This window comes from Cavia porcellus, unplaced genomic scaffold (assembly GCF_034190915.1).
Source record: "Cavia porcellus strain 051 isolate PalLab524CR breed Dunkin Hartley unplaced genomic scaffold, mCavPor4.1 scaffold_7, whole genome shotgun sequence".
NCBI classification, from domain to species: domain Eukaryota; kingdom Metazoa; phylum Chordata; class Mammalia; order Rodentia; family Caviidae; genus Cavia; species Cavia porcellus.
Genome location: NW_026947490.1, coordinates 71,911,161 through 71,924,114, shown reverse-complemented (window position 1 = coordinate 71,924,114; position 12,954 = coordinate 71,911,161). Strand labels below are relative to the sequence as shown.

Below are 12,954 nucleotides of genomic sequence, written 5' to 3'. Positions count from 1 at the left end.
CCGCAGTAGAAATGCTGTGAGTCTCATTTTGAATTATTTTAAGTCGCAATTAGCAAAATAAACTCATGACCTCACACTTGCCAGGCAGGCGCTTATGCCACGGAGCTAAATCCCTGGCCCCAAAAGGTGAACATAATTGTTACCACAAAGAAGTGTGGCTTTACCTACACTGGTGGGAGAAGACGAGAGAGAGTCAGGAGCAGCAGGGATGGTACTGAGTGGCACTCTGATTTAGCAGCAGTGACTTGCACTCCCAGGGTCACCAGTGCAGTGAGGAGGGGATGCCTGCTAGCAACTTCCAAGCAGCAAGGAGAGGGGGCCACTTTGAACTGCTAGGCGGAAACAAGAGCCTCTCTGATGTGCAGGCTTAAATGGGAGGAACCCGAGTCCTCCCTTAAAGTGTCCTTTGGTGGTACAGCAAAAAACAGCTTTTGAAGCTCAACAGTTCACTTTGACCACCGAGGAAAGAGTGGCCTTTGTCTAGGGTGGTAAATGCATCAGACATGGCTGCAAGCTTAATTTTCTGATGTCTCTGTCAATTAAGCAGAGCTAAGTTAATTTATTCACTGTGTATGTCTTGGCTAATTTTTCTCTAATGAACAAGGATATTATTTGCCTTGTAAGTTCTTGTCTTGAGTTTTTGCAGGCTATAATCAACCAGAATAGTTAATTCCTTTTTATTTTATTTTTTGGTCCTGGAGATTGAACTCACAATCTCATGCTTGCCAGGCAGGCATTTAAGTCAACTGAGCTAAATCCTAGGCCCTAATTGCTTTTTAAAAATCACACTTTTAAATAATTTTGTTCTAAGTATTTTAATATTGAAGAAGACAATCGTAAGAGTGAAATGTGGTTTAAAACATTTTATCAAAAATAACTATATTATCTAACAGCTAGCTAGATTCTAGGTAGTGTAGGAATTTATGAGACTATTTTATGACCTCTGTTCCTCCTTTAAAAACCAAAGCATTAAAGGACTGATGTATTGTGTTGATCACTTTCCTATTGGCTGAGGCAAAATCTCCATTACCTGCAGTTTAAAGGAGGAGCAGTTTACTTGGGCTCATGTTTGGCACTCATAGTTGGCCAGCTCCAGGCAGGCTAGGATGAGGAAGGAAGGGTCTGGCGGAGGAGAGGACCTGGCCTCACCATGGCCAGGGAACAGTAAGACGAAGGAGGAGCTGGGGATGGAGTGTAACAGCCAGTCAACCATGTTGCCCATGGTTCTGTCACCTTCCAAAAGCCTCAACTCTGCGTTCATGCAGACCTTGGGTGGTTTCTTCTTGCGAGGCGGTGTTTTGTATATGCTGGCGGCAGAAAATGCCCTGGCCTGGTTTCTTCATGGAAAGCAGGGGAGCAAGGCTATCTAGACACCAGGGAGGAGACTGCACTCACGGAGCCCAGCTCCTCTGGGGAGCTGCACACAGACCTCCTCCTATGTGGAACCCTCATTATTCCACTGGAAGGAGTGGCTAGCCAACCCGTACCCCAGACCCTGGAGACTTGGGGATCAGAGGCTCCTTGCCCCAGGGACCTGCTGAGGAACATCTGGTCCAGGAAGGATCCATGTGCTATGGAAATAAATAACATAAAAAAGGGAAAAGACTTCCAGAGTGGGTGACAGACACAATGAATCTCTAACCTGAAAGTTTTGATGCAGTATCGAGATCAGCTGAGAATAACAAAGTGCTCCGAAATCAGGGAAAGGTTTTCACCCTCCTAATAGGCAGAAATTCCTTAAGTAAAGCAAGTAAGACCCCTTGTACTGCTAGAGGATCAAATGTTTTGTATAAGGAAAATATAATCACTAGAGAGCCAAAACATCCAAGTAGAACACCATTAGTGCAGGAACAGAAGAGACGGGAATATAAGCAAGTAAAAATATGTAACTGATAAAACATTTCTGTTGTTTTTTCAGTTTATGATAGACAAAATGGAAAAGCAAGTGAAAACAGGTCATCTAAAGTAAATCTGATACTATATTTTTGGACTCTATATCCCACAGAACCCCCTCAACCAACCAAACAACTACTCTTTTAATATCTGTGGGACTCTCACAAAAAATCTGTATTAGGCCAAAAGGGGAACCCATAATTGCTAAGATAGCAGTGAGCACCCAATTTTTTTTTCTGATTACAAAAATTTATAAATTAATAACAAACTAAGAAAACACAAAAATTCCCTGCAATCTGTAGTAGAAAATTTTGCTTCTCAGTGAATCATTGGGCACAGGAAAAATGCAAAATAAATTTCAATGTTTTGTTTTTCTTCAGATTTATTGAAGTGTTAATAACTTGATTAGTTTATAGTAAGAATCCACCTTCTTATCAAATTTAAGGGGATGGAATCATATTGATAATTATAATTGATATTATAATTATATGTAACATTGATACATGATATGTATCATATGAATATGATAATTATAGTAACATTGCTGTGTATCAAGTCTCCAGAACTTATTTACTGGGAGTCACTGCAGCTACACCACCTGCGAGCAGTGTTACCCATTATTCTTTTCATAGGCCCTGGCCACTACTATTCTAGTCTCTGCTTCTGCAGGGTTGAAAATTTTAGAGCCCACACACTGCTGAAATTAATGCAGCATTTAGATTTCTGTGTTCACTAGAAGCCAGCTAGAACAGACGACACACATTGAGACTGTGGTCTCTGAAGGATCTTTTCACCGTTGGAATACTTGAATAAGCATGGTCAAAACCTTTGTCTCTCTTTGGCCTGTCCAAGTTCTGAGAAAACATTTCTCTCCCTCCCAGGCCAACAGCCCGAGTAAACCTTTGACACCACCTGATCCTGCAGAAGTATCATTAGGGTTAGATCCCAGATTCCTCCCCTCAGACTCTCATGCTTTCAGAGGCAGGGCTTTTGGAAAGTGATCAGAACATGGGGTCACAATACCTGTCAGGGGAATCGTCAGTAACTAGCTCCATAGCCCAGCGTGCTGTTTGGAGGGGGGCCTGGTGGGAGGAGGGTCCTGGGGATGTGAACTGAGGGGTGTGTTCTCTCCCAGAGCTCCTCCCCTCCCTTACTTTTCTCTCCCCTCCCCTGTCCTCCCCTCGTGTGTCCTCCCCTCCTCTCCTCTCTTTCTGCTTCTCTGGCACCATGATGTGAGTACCCTTCCTGCCATCTGGCCTTCTACCACACCATGTCTACTTTGGAGCCAGCTGAATATGGAATGAAACCTCTGAGCCTAAACAAACTTCTCTTTTAAATTGTGGGTGTGGAATATTTTGTCCCAGCAAGGAGAAAGTGGCTCAGGCACGTTTGCATATTTGACCTGCTGAGAGCTGGGCTGGCCACAGTGAACTTAGAAGTACAAACACAGAATTGTGCACCGGTGTTCAACACTTTCCTCCTCATTGGACAGAGCACGACCCGCCTGACTCCTGCGTACAGGTCTCCTGTCCTCTCCATGGATCACCACAGCTTTGCCTCCTGACTTCCTAAGGATGAGTTCTTGAACTCTCCAGGGAAACCGAAGCTTGGCTACACACCAGTGAAGCTCAGGCCACCTTTTCCCGAGCAGCCTCAACTGTCAATTAAAATGGATATTTAGTCTTTGGCTTGCTATTTAATTTCATATTAAACACTTTATATGGAGTAAATATGTAATTAGTGTTAATAACAATAAAATATGTGATTGAGAAATAAGAGAAAATGGCAATATAGTTCAACCTAAAACTACCATCTTCAGTGGACAAATATTACCTGTGTTCCATTTAAATTGACTGTTAGTGTGGCTATTGGTTAACAATATTAGAAATATTAACTAGAGAAATTAGACCAAAAGTGAAGACAAAAAACAAATCAAAACAACAGCAAAAAAGAAACAAAAATATATTAGTTAGCAGAGAGAAGATACACTTACTAATGTGTTAGGTGACTTGATATTTTAGGTGGTATACCTAGAGCTAAGACAGTAGACTGAATGGTAACTAAAATTAGTAAGATAACTCAATGTGGCTTGGGAGTAAATCAATACTTTCATCTGCTGATAAGTAATACTACAAAACTGTAAAAAAATACAAATAAAATACAGGATTATATAGATGGTGCTGTCTTTTTATAGAAAATGTACACTTGTGTGTATATGAAGTGTGTGTGTATATATATATGTATATATATATATATATATATATATATACATATATATATATACTTGCATTTGTAAAAAGAAATGTTTGAAGAGAAAACGGAACTAGTGGGAATAAGGCCCAGCTGCTTACCTTTCCAATGTATAAGACTTTAAGATTCTGGTTCTACAAACTTTAAGCCTCTAGCAGTATTATTTTTGATCTTAAAATTTTCCAAAGAGTTTTCAAAGCAAGTTTTTAAGGTTTTTGTTGTTGTTGTTGCTACTTGAAAATATAAAAAGGACATCTTTGATGTAGCAGACACACGCAGCATAAATTTTAGAAAATCAACGACTTAAGTATATTGCTTACATTGAAAGATACTAATTATACTGTGTTAGCATTGAATTATGTGTTAGTGGAACGCCATCTTAATCAATGTGTATAATTTTATACTAAATTTCTGTCCCACGTACTGCAAGATACATTGCTTTATTGCGTATGATCCAGAGACATGTGAATACATTACAGTAAATGTCATATTTGTTTAAAATTCAAACATGAATGCGCTAATCACTTACTATCTCATGCCTTGTGCTTGGCTCTGAGGTCACAAACATGAGTAAAACAGGCTTCATGTCATAAAATTCATGTCCTATGGAGTTTTTTCTAGAGTAATCACCATGAATTTCTATCTTTGCACATAAAACTTCATAAATACTGTACAAGTTGTGTTTATGTCTGAGAAAGCCCTTTCCTTTCATAGATATATGTATTTTTTTCAAAAACAACATTTCTTGACAGCTTCCTCATATTCTATTACATAAATATACTGTATTTGATTCATTCTCTTGGCATTGGACATTAGATTAGTTCCAATTCATAAAACACTTATAATGAGCGTAGCTCTTCAAATAGCTTTATTTGAAGTCACACTGTCCATTGGCTGCAGATGTACCACATGCCAGAGGGTGAGGAAAGAGCTCTCTCCCACCCCAGCTTGCAGCGGAGCTAAGCCAGGCATGCTGCATGCTCAGCTCCCTAATCAGGTGATGGCGTGCAGACTGGCACTGTTCAGCAGTAAGGCAGAGAGACAGAAATCATTCAGCTTAGTGATAAAGTCCATGGATCATACCTAGTATATAAAATATTCGTGTTTGTCCTTGTCAAATATGCTGTTCGTTGATCAGTGGAAATGCCTGTTCTCTGCATGGCATCGTGGAGAAAACCACAACCTCAGGAAGCTGAGAAGGCTGCTCTCCAAGGCAGACCTGAATATTGGTGTAAAGGGTGAAGGCCAAGCTTCTTGAACTCCATTGTGCACAAGCATCTCCAGACAGCTTGGTAAAAAGAGTTTTACTCAGCACCGTAGATTCTGAAGCAGTAGATCTGGAATGTTTGTGTTTTTAGACTCTTCACATAATTTTGCTTTCTAGGCTCACGGCTTCTCAGGGTTGTGATTTCCATGCTGCATTTATGTAGTCCCTGGTCTCAGTTAGTAGCTCTTATTCCTCACAGTATTTTATATTCACCCCCTTTCTGTATTAGGGTCTCACTTTAGTGCAGGCTGGGAACCTCTCCTCTGTATTGTTGAACTCTTTTGCTGGCTGCTGCTCTGGTGCTCTACAAGACATCAAGCCTAGAATTAAAGGCCTTATTCATTCTTCTAGGCTCGCTCCTTCCTGATCCCTAATGCCTGCCAGTTTCTTTGGAGAGACTCTTTTCTTCCTTATGAAGTTCCCTCGGTATTTTCCAGAGTTGCAAGCTTAGCTCCTTTCCGAAGATTCTTTCCAGTGTTTCCTTTTGCTGTTTGGAAGAAGCTGAAAGTGGGTCACTGATGGGAATCACTAAAGGAGACAAACCACACACTACGAAGGCGGGTGTCTTGTGAGGGACATTTCCATAGAAATTTTCTTCTTACTTAGTTAACACTCCTGAAACATCTCTATCAGAGACCTAAGTCAAGGTGTGCTAGGTCCACTAACACACTCTTTATGCCTTTCTCCTTCCCAGGACGTGACAGCCCCTCCCAAGCCAGTTTCGCTCCATCCTTTATACCAGACTAAACTATATCCTCCTGCTAAGTCTCTGCTGCGCCCACAGACCATCTCGCACACCGACTGCCTTAGCCCAGGGCCCTTCGGTCATTTGTCCTCCTCCTCCCTGCATGACGAGCAGAGCTCTCACGCCCTCTTTAGCCACATCGCATGTGACAAGGTGAGAGAATTCTCTGTGCAACGGGAATTGCTCTGTGCTGTGAACTTTCGTTATGCTTAGCTTTTGAAACTTTAATTTGGAGAAAGTGCAGATTAAGAATATTTAAAGATTAAAAATGTAGTGTATTAAAAATATGAAATGTCTACGCTAAAACATTCCCTTGAGAGATAATGAGTTTTTTTTTCTTTTAAAGTCGTTTCCTGTTTTGTCTCACACTGTTTCATGTTCTAACCTCATGCCAAGCTTTCCCAAAACTTTATAAGAATCCATCACTAATTTGTATTCTAGTCTTAGTTCAATGTCTTAAAAGCTGTTTAAAATGCAGTGACTTGATGAATAGGTACTTACAATGATAGTCAATGAGCAGAGAAATACTTAGGGTTACTGTAAGTACTGTGAAATAACACTAACATTTTGTTTTAAAGTGTGTTCATTTGACTCATAATATATAGCAGTTAGATAAAGAGTTGCAAAGTGTTCAGTATGTAGCATATATACTTATATGTACAGATCCAGTACATCTGAGAATACATGTAGGAAAAGAAGATTTTCCTGAAAAACTGTTTACAGTTGGCTTTGGAACAAAGTCATATTTTTTTTTTTTAGGAGCAAGCAGTCCATACTTGTTATGACTATGTTTAGAGACCCACCACCAGCCTCATGCATTCATAAGTGGGGGTTTTGGAGGTGGCTAGATCTACAGTGTATGAATATAGATTAAGAATGTGATAACTAAATCAACCAACTGATTGGTTTAGCATAATTTTGGGTGTGGAAAATGAACAGTATTACTTAAGAAAGAGTTAGCTTTTCATGTTTTACGCTATTTATGATGATCAGAACTGAATTAATCAATTTAAAAATATTAATCCCTAACAAAGTTGGGAATGATATTTTAATGACTTAGTTGTGCCTTACTCTTGATCTTGAAGAAAGGCAGTATTCCAGGGAAAGCATGATTTTTTAAAAAAGGTTTTATATTATCTGAAATTCTCTGTGATTTAATGCTTACAACATTTATGAAATCCACTTAGTTATTAGTTAATAATTCTGATAATTCAACCTTTTTATTCTAAAATATCATCTATGATAGGGTTATGATTATATTTTATGGATATCAATTGCATGAAATAACTCATTCTTTTGATATCTCATTGCTGTTTTCTGGAACTGTTGAACAAGGATAAACTTAGCCTTTCATTCATATTTAGCTTATGCTTTTTCAGACCGAGGAACAATGCATTTTGATATCTATGTTTAAAAACCTTGTGTTGTAGATATTGCACTAATAACATATTAATTTATCAAGGATTTTTTTTTAGTAGACACTTGCAGGCAAATGTAAAACAAATCTGCCATCTAGATTAACCTTTCTCCAAACCCTAGCACTGTTCCCCAAACTGACCTTACAGCTTTACTGATTGCTCTCATCTGCAAACTTAAACCTTTGCACCTTTCCCTGTAGAACCACAAGGAGCATCACTTCTCAGTCTCTGGAGTCCCTCCTCCTGTGGGGCTATGGAAGGTGTGCAACAGATCTTAATCTTATGTTGACTGCAGCGCATTCTTCTAAGGTTCCCTTGCAGATGGTGTTACGGGCACATTGTTTACCCTCAACAAGGCCCTTCTGCTCCCCTTAACAGCAGGGCTTTTAATGGTCCTTACCTCATGAGAGTGTCATGAGAATAAAATGGACTGCTGTGTGTTGGGCATGTCTCAACGTTGCCTGAGACACAACCAAAACAATACAAAGCTTAGATCTAATTATTAGTAAGTCTTCCAGAACTGGTGGTCCTTTTGCTGTTGTGAATCTTCATTTGTTCTTTCTTCATTGGGCACTTCCTCTTAGTATGCAAAAATCTCAGAACAAAACAAGCCCTGTTCCATCCCATTCCTTGATGATCTTGCAAAGCTAGCAATTTCAAAGTTTGCCTTCTTTCAAAATGCTCATCAGTCCTTATCTCTGTCACTTTTCTGGAAACAAACTCTAGCCATTTTTGAAGGCATTTTGATTCTTACTTTGATCACTTTATTCAAATTGCACTTACGTACACTGCTTGTACACTGAGTACTGGTTGTTCACTGCTGTGCAAAATTTCAGCTGAATTTCCTTAGTCTTCTGTCTCTTCCACTCACCCGGATGTTTGCTCCTGAGTCATCTCTGGATTCTCCTTCTAGGACATGTACACAATTCCAACCCCTTCACTACTCCTTTTTGCTTTCTTTGTATTATTTCTTGCTTGTCTGTCTTTCTAATTGCTTCAGATGTTCATGCACTTGCAGGTCTCAGAGGTTTTCTGCGTATGGAGAAATATGAAATCCACATTTCTGACTCTGCTGCTCAATGGGGGTCAGCCTCTTCTCCAGCAGCGTGTTATCCTCTCCCCTGGGATGTCGTGAAGCACCACGTACGACATATCTGCTGTGTCTAGAGTAAGGCCTATCGGAGTCTGTCCTCTGTGTGAGAATATCGAGCTCTTTTAGAAAGCTTAGTCTTTGAATGAATCCTTAGTATGTCACTGAGCATCTCAGCTAGTGTTCTGGCCAAAGGTGAGAAAACTAATGTACTTATAAGGCACGTAAATAGATAGTTTCATGTTCTTCATAACTTTTATTCTTTTTTCCTCCATCCTTGTTCAATTTCTCTTGTCTTCTTCTCCCTCATCTTTTTGTGGTAAACCCATTTTCTTAAAACTCCAATTCCTCTAGCCTGCTTTAAAGCATAATTCCTTAGTGGAATTCACTTTGCTCCTCTTTTCTTTTCCCCAAGACGGTTCCTTCCTTTCAGTTAACACAGCTAAGGGCACCCACACGGCAACTCACCTCTCACGGTTGCTGCCTGTGGCTTCATCTGCCAGTGTCAGCAGCAACGACAGGAAAGCACAGAGTCAGCTCTGAGGAGTAGAACAGAGGCAGCAGTCAGGATGATGATGAGGACTGCAGGCAGAGGGCGGCCAGAATTTCCTAAGTGGAAATGGAATCGTTACAGACACAGAGCATCTCTGAAGCCCTAGGAGAAAATTCATAGCTGTCCTTAAGGAGATCATCCCCTTCAGGTCTCAGAAAGCATATTATCTTGATGCCTACTATGTGGCTGTACAGCCACTTTCTTTTACTGTTAGTTTTCTAAAAATGCATTGTCTTTGTGCCTGCCTTGCCACTAAACATTAGTGATATCCAGAGTCTTGCCCAGGCTACATGAATGAGATACGTAGTGCAGTGGATTTCTTTGTATGTATAGCCCCTACGGCTTCCATGGCTAGTAAAGTCAATTGTATGTCTTCATGCCAGGGCCAGCCCTAGCTTTCTTCACACTCTCAGTCTGAGTATTTTAGTCTTTAATGCCAGAGTGGCCTATTGAAAAACCTCCTCCATTCAGAGTCAGACACCATTGTTCTTTCTCCATTGGGCACTTCCATTGGGTTCGTTGTCCTCTATTCTGTCCCTGGAAATCCCGTCTGGAGCCCTGTCCAGCTCCGCTCCCACCTGCAGACCCTGACTTCTGTCTTTGTTGCTGGAGGTCAAGGCAAAGCCTTGAGGTCTCACATATAAACGGGGTGGCCGTGTGCCTGCATGAGTCACAGTGACATGTTTTCTTTAAAGAAAATTGTTTCAGTCTTTTCTATTGGTACATGTTTACCATACATAATGATTGTATTCATTGTAAGGAATTTGTACCTGCATATAGGTAGAAATATGAAGAAGTTACACTTTTTAAAAATTTTTTTGGAAAAGAAATATTTTATATGTACCACCATAACTTCTCTCATCAATAAGTATTTCGTAAATGAAATGATTTTAATTATTTATTGTGTCCCCTTTCATTACCAAAGTGTCCTGATTTTATTAGTAATTGTAGTCACTCTGCCTATAGCGGAATTTAAGGTAAAGTTCAGCGACACAGTCTCTTTATAATGAGATCACTGCTGAATTTCTTTCATTGAATCAATGAATTGTTTTATGCCTATATTTGAAAAAGACACTTGCTTTAGCTTCTTTATATGTAAAATGGCAAAACAGACCAAGCACATCACATCCTCTGGGATGCAGGATGTATTCGAGGAAAATGAGCATTTCACTGGAGCATTCAGCTTGATGCATTTCTCATCATCTGCTCTATTACCAGGGTTTTGGTTCTGGAGTGAAGAAACCGTTCCTCATGCTTGCTGGTGGACACTGTTCTTGCAAATTTCATTTCGCTTTCAGTAGTTATTCCTTTAATGCTTCTGATTTATGCATATGTGTTCTCTTTAATTCCTATTTCTTGTTTTCTTTTCTGCCTCTAAGGGACTGTGCTAAGTATTTGATGTGTATTGCTTTTGTTTTTGCACTTTTTCCCAAAAGCTGCTTTACTGTGCATATAATTTAATCGAAATAAATGCTGTCTTACCACATAGTCTCTCTTTTTCTGTGGGTTTTTCCTCTTCTCATCCGATTTGGCTTCAGAACTGTCACTCTAAGACCCGAACTGGGCTGATTTTCTCAGAATCACCTGAGATCTTCAAAAACATGCAAATTATTTGCTTGACTCAAAATTTTCAAGCTCAGAACTTTAGTGCACTGGGTGACCTCAAAGGTTTCACGTCACAGAAAATTCTCTCCTTCCCCATAATAAACTTTTCCTCTTTTGCCTTTTAAATTCTCTACTGATTCAGCAAAGAAGTGGAATTCATTATGAGACATAATTTTAAAAGGAGAAATATATGTATAGTTTATAACAGCTAGATTATAATTTATAATTGATTTTTTCTCATAAAACCTCCAGGAAGGGAAGGATAGAGAGAGGCTGGAAACAGGTACTGAATTTTATTTAGGTAAGAAAGAAGTGATGTTCTATTGCACAAGGAGTGGGGCTACTGTACGTACCAGTAGTTCCTGTGCATTTGTAAACAAGCTAGAGGACAGGATTTTTAATCCTTCTTTCATAAAGAAACAAAAAATATTTGAGGGCACACATTTGCTGTGTCATTTGGACATCATGGTGTATAGATGTACTAGAACATCACGTGTTTCCCATAAATTTTTTGTTACTTGAAAAAAATTTAAAATGCCAATATATTCATCACCAGTAAATAAAAGGAAACATAACTTAAGTAGTGTATTTATTTGCTCAGGAAGTAATGCATTTCAATTAGCATAAGTCTCAAAATGTTGGGAACACTCTCAATCAAAGTAGTCTGCATGCATCTGTAACATTTGCAGTAGGATCTGAATGCCTAGACACTGAATATTCAGACTTACAGAACCACACAGAACGTGTTTTTCCTGTATACTACTTAAATTATTAAGTGTCATTTCTCCTTGAAGGAGTATAGTAACTTCTTGTATTCTATTATGATTTACTTCTTAAGAAATTAAAATACCTTGTTCATAGGAAAGCCATTAAAGTAAGAAACAGCAGGATTTTGTGTGGCAGTTGTGGGTTTGCTAAGATGAAGCACGTTGCTTGTGCAGTATCTCATCCTCGGTTATCAGGAGCCATCACCTCGAGCAGCTGCTCCTGAGACCACAGCTGGAGAGTGCGTATATTCTGTCTGCAGTGAAAAAGTGGGAGCAGAATAAGCAGAGCGGAGGGAGGTGCGTTCAGGCCAGCTCGTTAATTATCCCTACAAGAAAGCATGACTCCGCTTCTCCTAAGCCATGGGTTCATTGTCTATTAGAATAGGGAGGGATCCTACTAGCAAAGTGTGTTTTTAATGAGCAATGTGCTGTTTAGGGAAGGAGGGGAGGTACTGGCAGTAGACAGGTAACTCTTTATTTTCACATCGTATCAGGGCTGGGCCCTGATGCTCTGAAGTCTCTCTCCTGGTGTTTGGAGGGAGAGGAGAAGGCCAGATGGGAAGGATGTTCAGGCCCACGGTGGGCACAGGCAAAGGTGCTGCCCAGGCTGAGGGTGTGTTCTGTAAACTCCTCAGATAATCATGCCATAAACACTGACCTTCCTCATTCGCTTCCTTTTCTCTCCATTTTTCCTCTTGTCTTTAAATACAATAAAGTTTGTATTGTTACCATTACTGAGACTCTACTGCTAGCATTGCACTGGTATGCAAAGAATTGACACCAGGAATCTGCAGAAATCCAATACAGGAATTAAAATATTATAGGCAAGTTGTTCAGCATGAGTTAAATATTTTAGTAGCTCTTCTGAAAGTGATTTCTTTTCTGAGGTTTCCTCTGATATTTTAGCAAAGATTAGTCAACAGATGGTGAAGGAGATTCTGGCTTATCTGGAGAAGAGAAAGGTCTGGAGTATACCTAACCCTCACCTGTGGTTCAAAGGCTGGGCAGACTTTCAAATAGCAATTTGTTTTTCTCATGTAAGCTGTAAATATTTAGATCTAGAGATGTAAAAAATCTTTTATAAGTGTGCTTTAAAAATAAAGTGACACTTTGAGAGAATCAGCTAACAACTGTACAGAGCTCTAAAAGGATAAAAGAAATACCAGATAAAAGGATTTAGTTCAAGGTCACAGAGACCTTGCCTAGCTCATGCCTGATTCTTTGTGCAAAATGAGGAGCATACACTGAAACTTTTTTATTCCAACATGAATTCTGTGAATCCTGTAGACTAGAAGTCAGCAAAGCAAGATTATGTATTCATTTAATAAAGATTTACTGGGGATCTGTCAGTGGTGATCATGTGGCT

At 39.6% G+C, this 12,954-nt stretch overlaps 1 protein-coding gene across 1 annotated transcript in view; it reads left to right on the top strand.

The window, feature by feature from the left end:
• Positions 1 to 12,954, top strand: part of Mlip (muscular LMNA interacting protein) — a 126,236-nt gene that overhangs the window by 94,999 nt on the left and 18,283 nt on the right. The window contains 1 exon segment of the mRNA XM_063253822.1: positions 6,105 to 6,308. Within this exon segment, the coding sequence (XP_063109892.1) occupies positions 6,105 to 6,308 (204 nt within the window).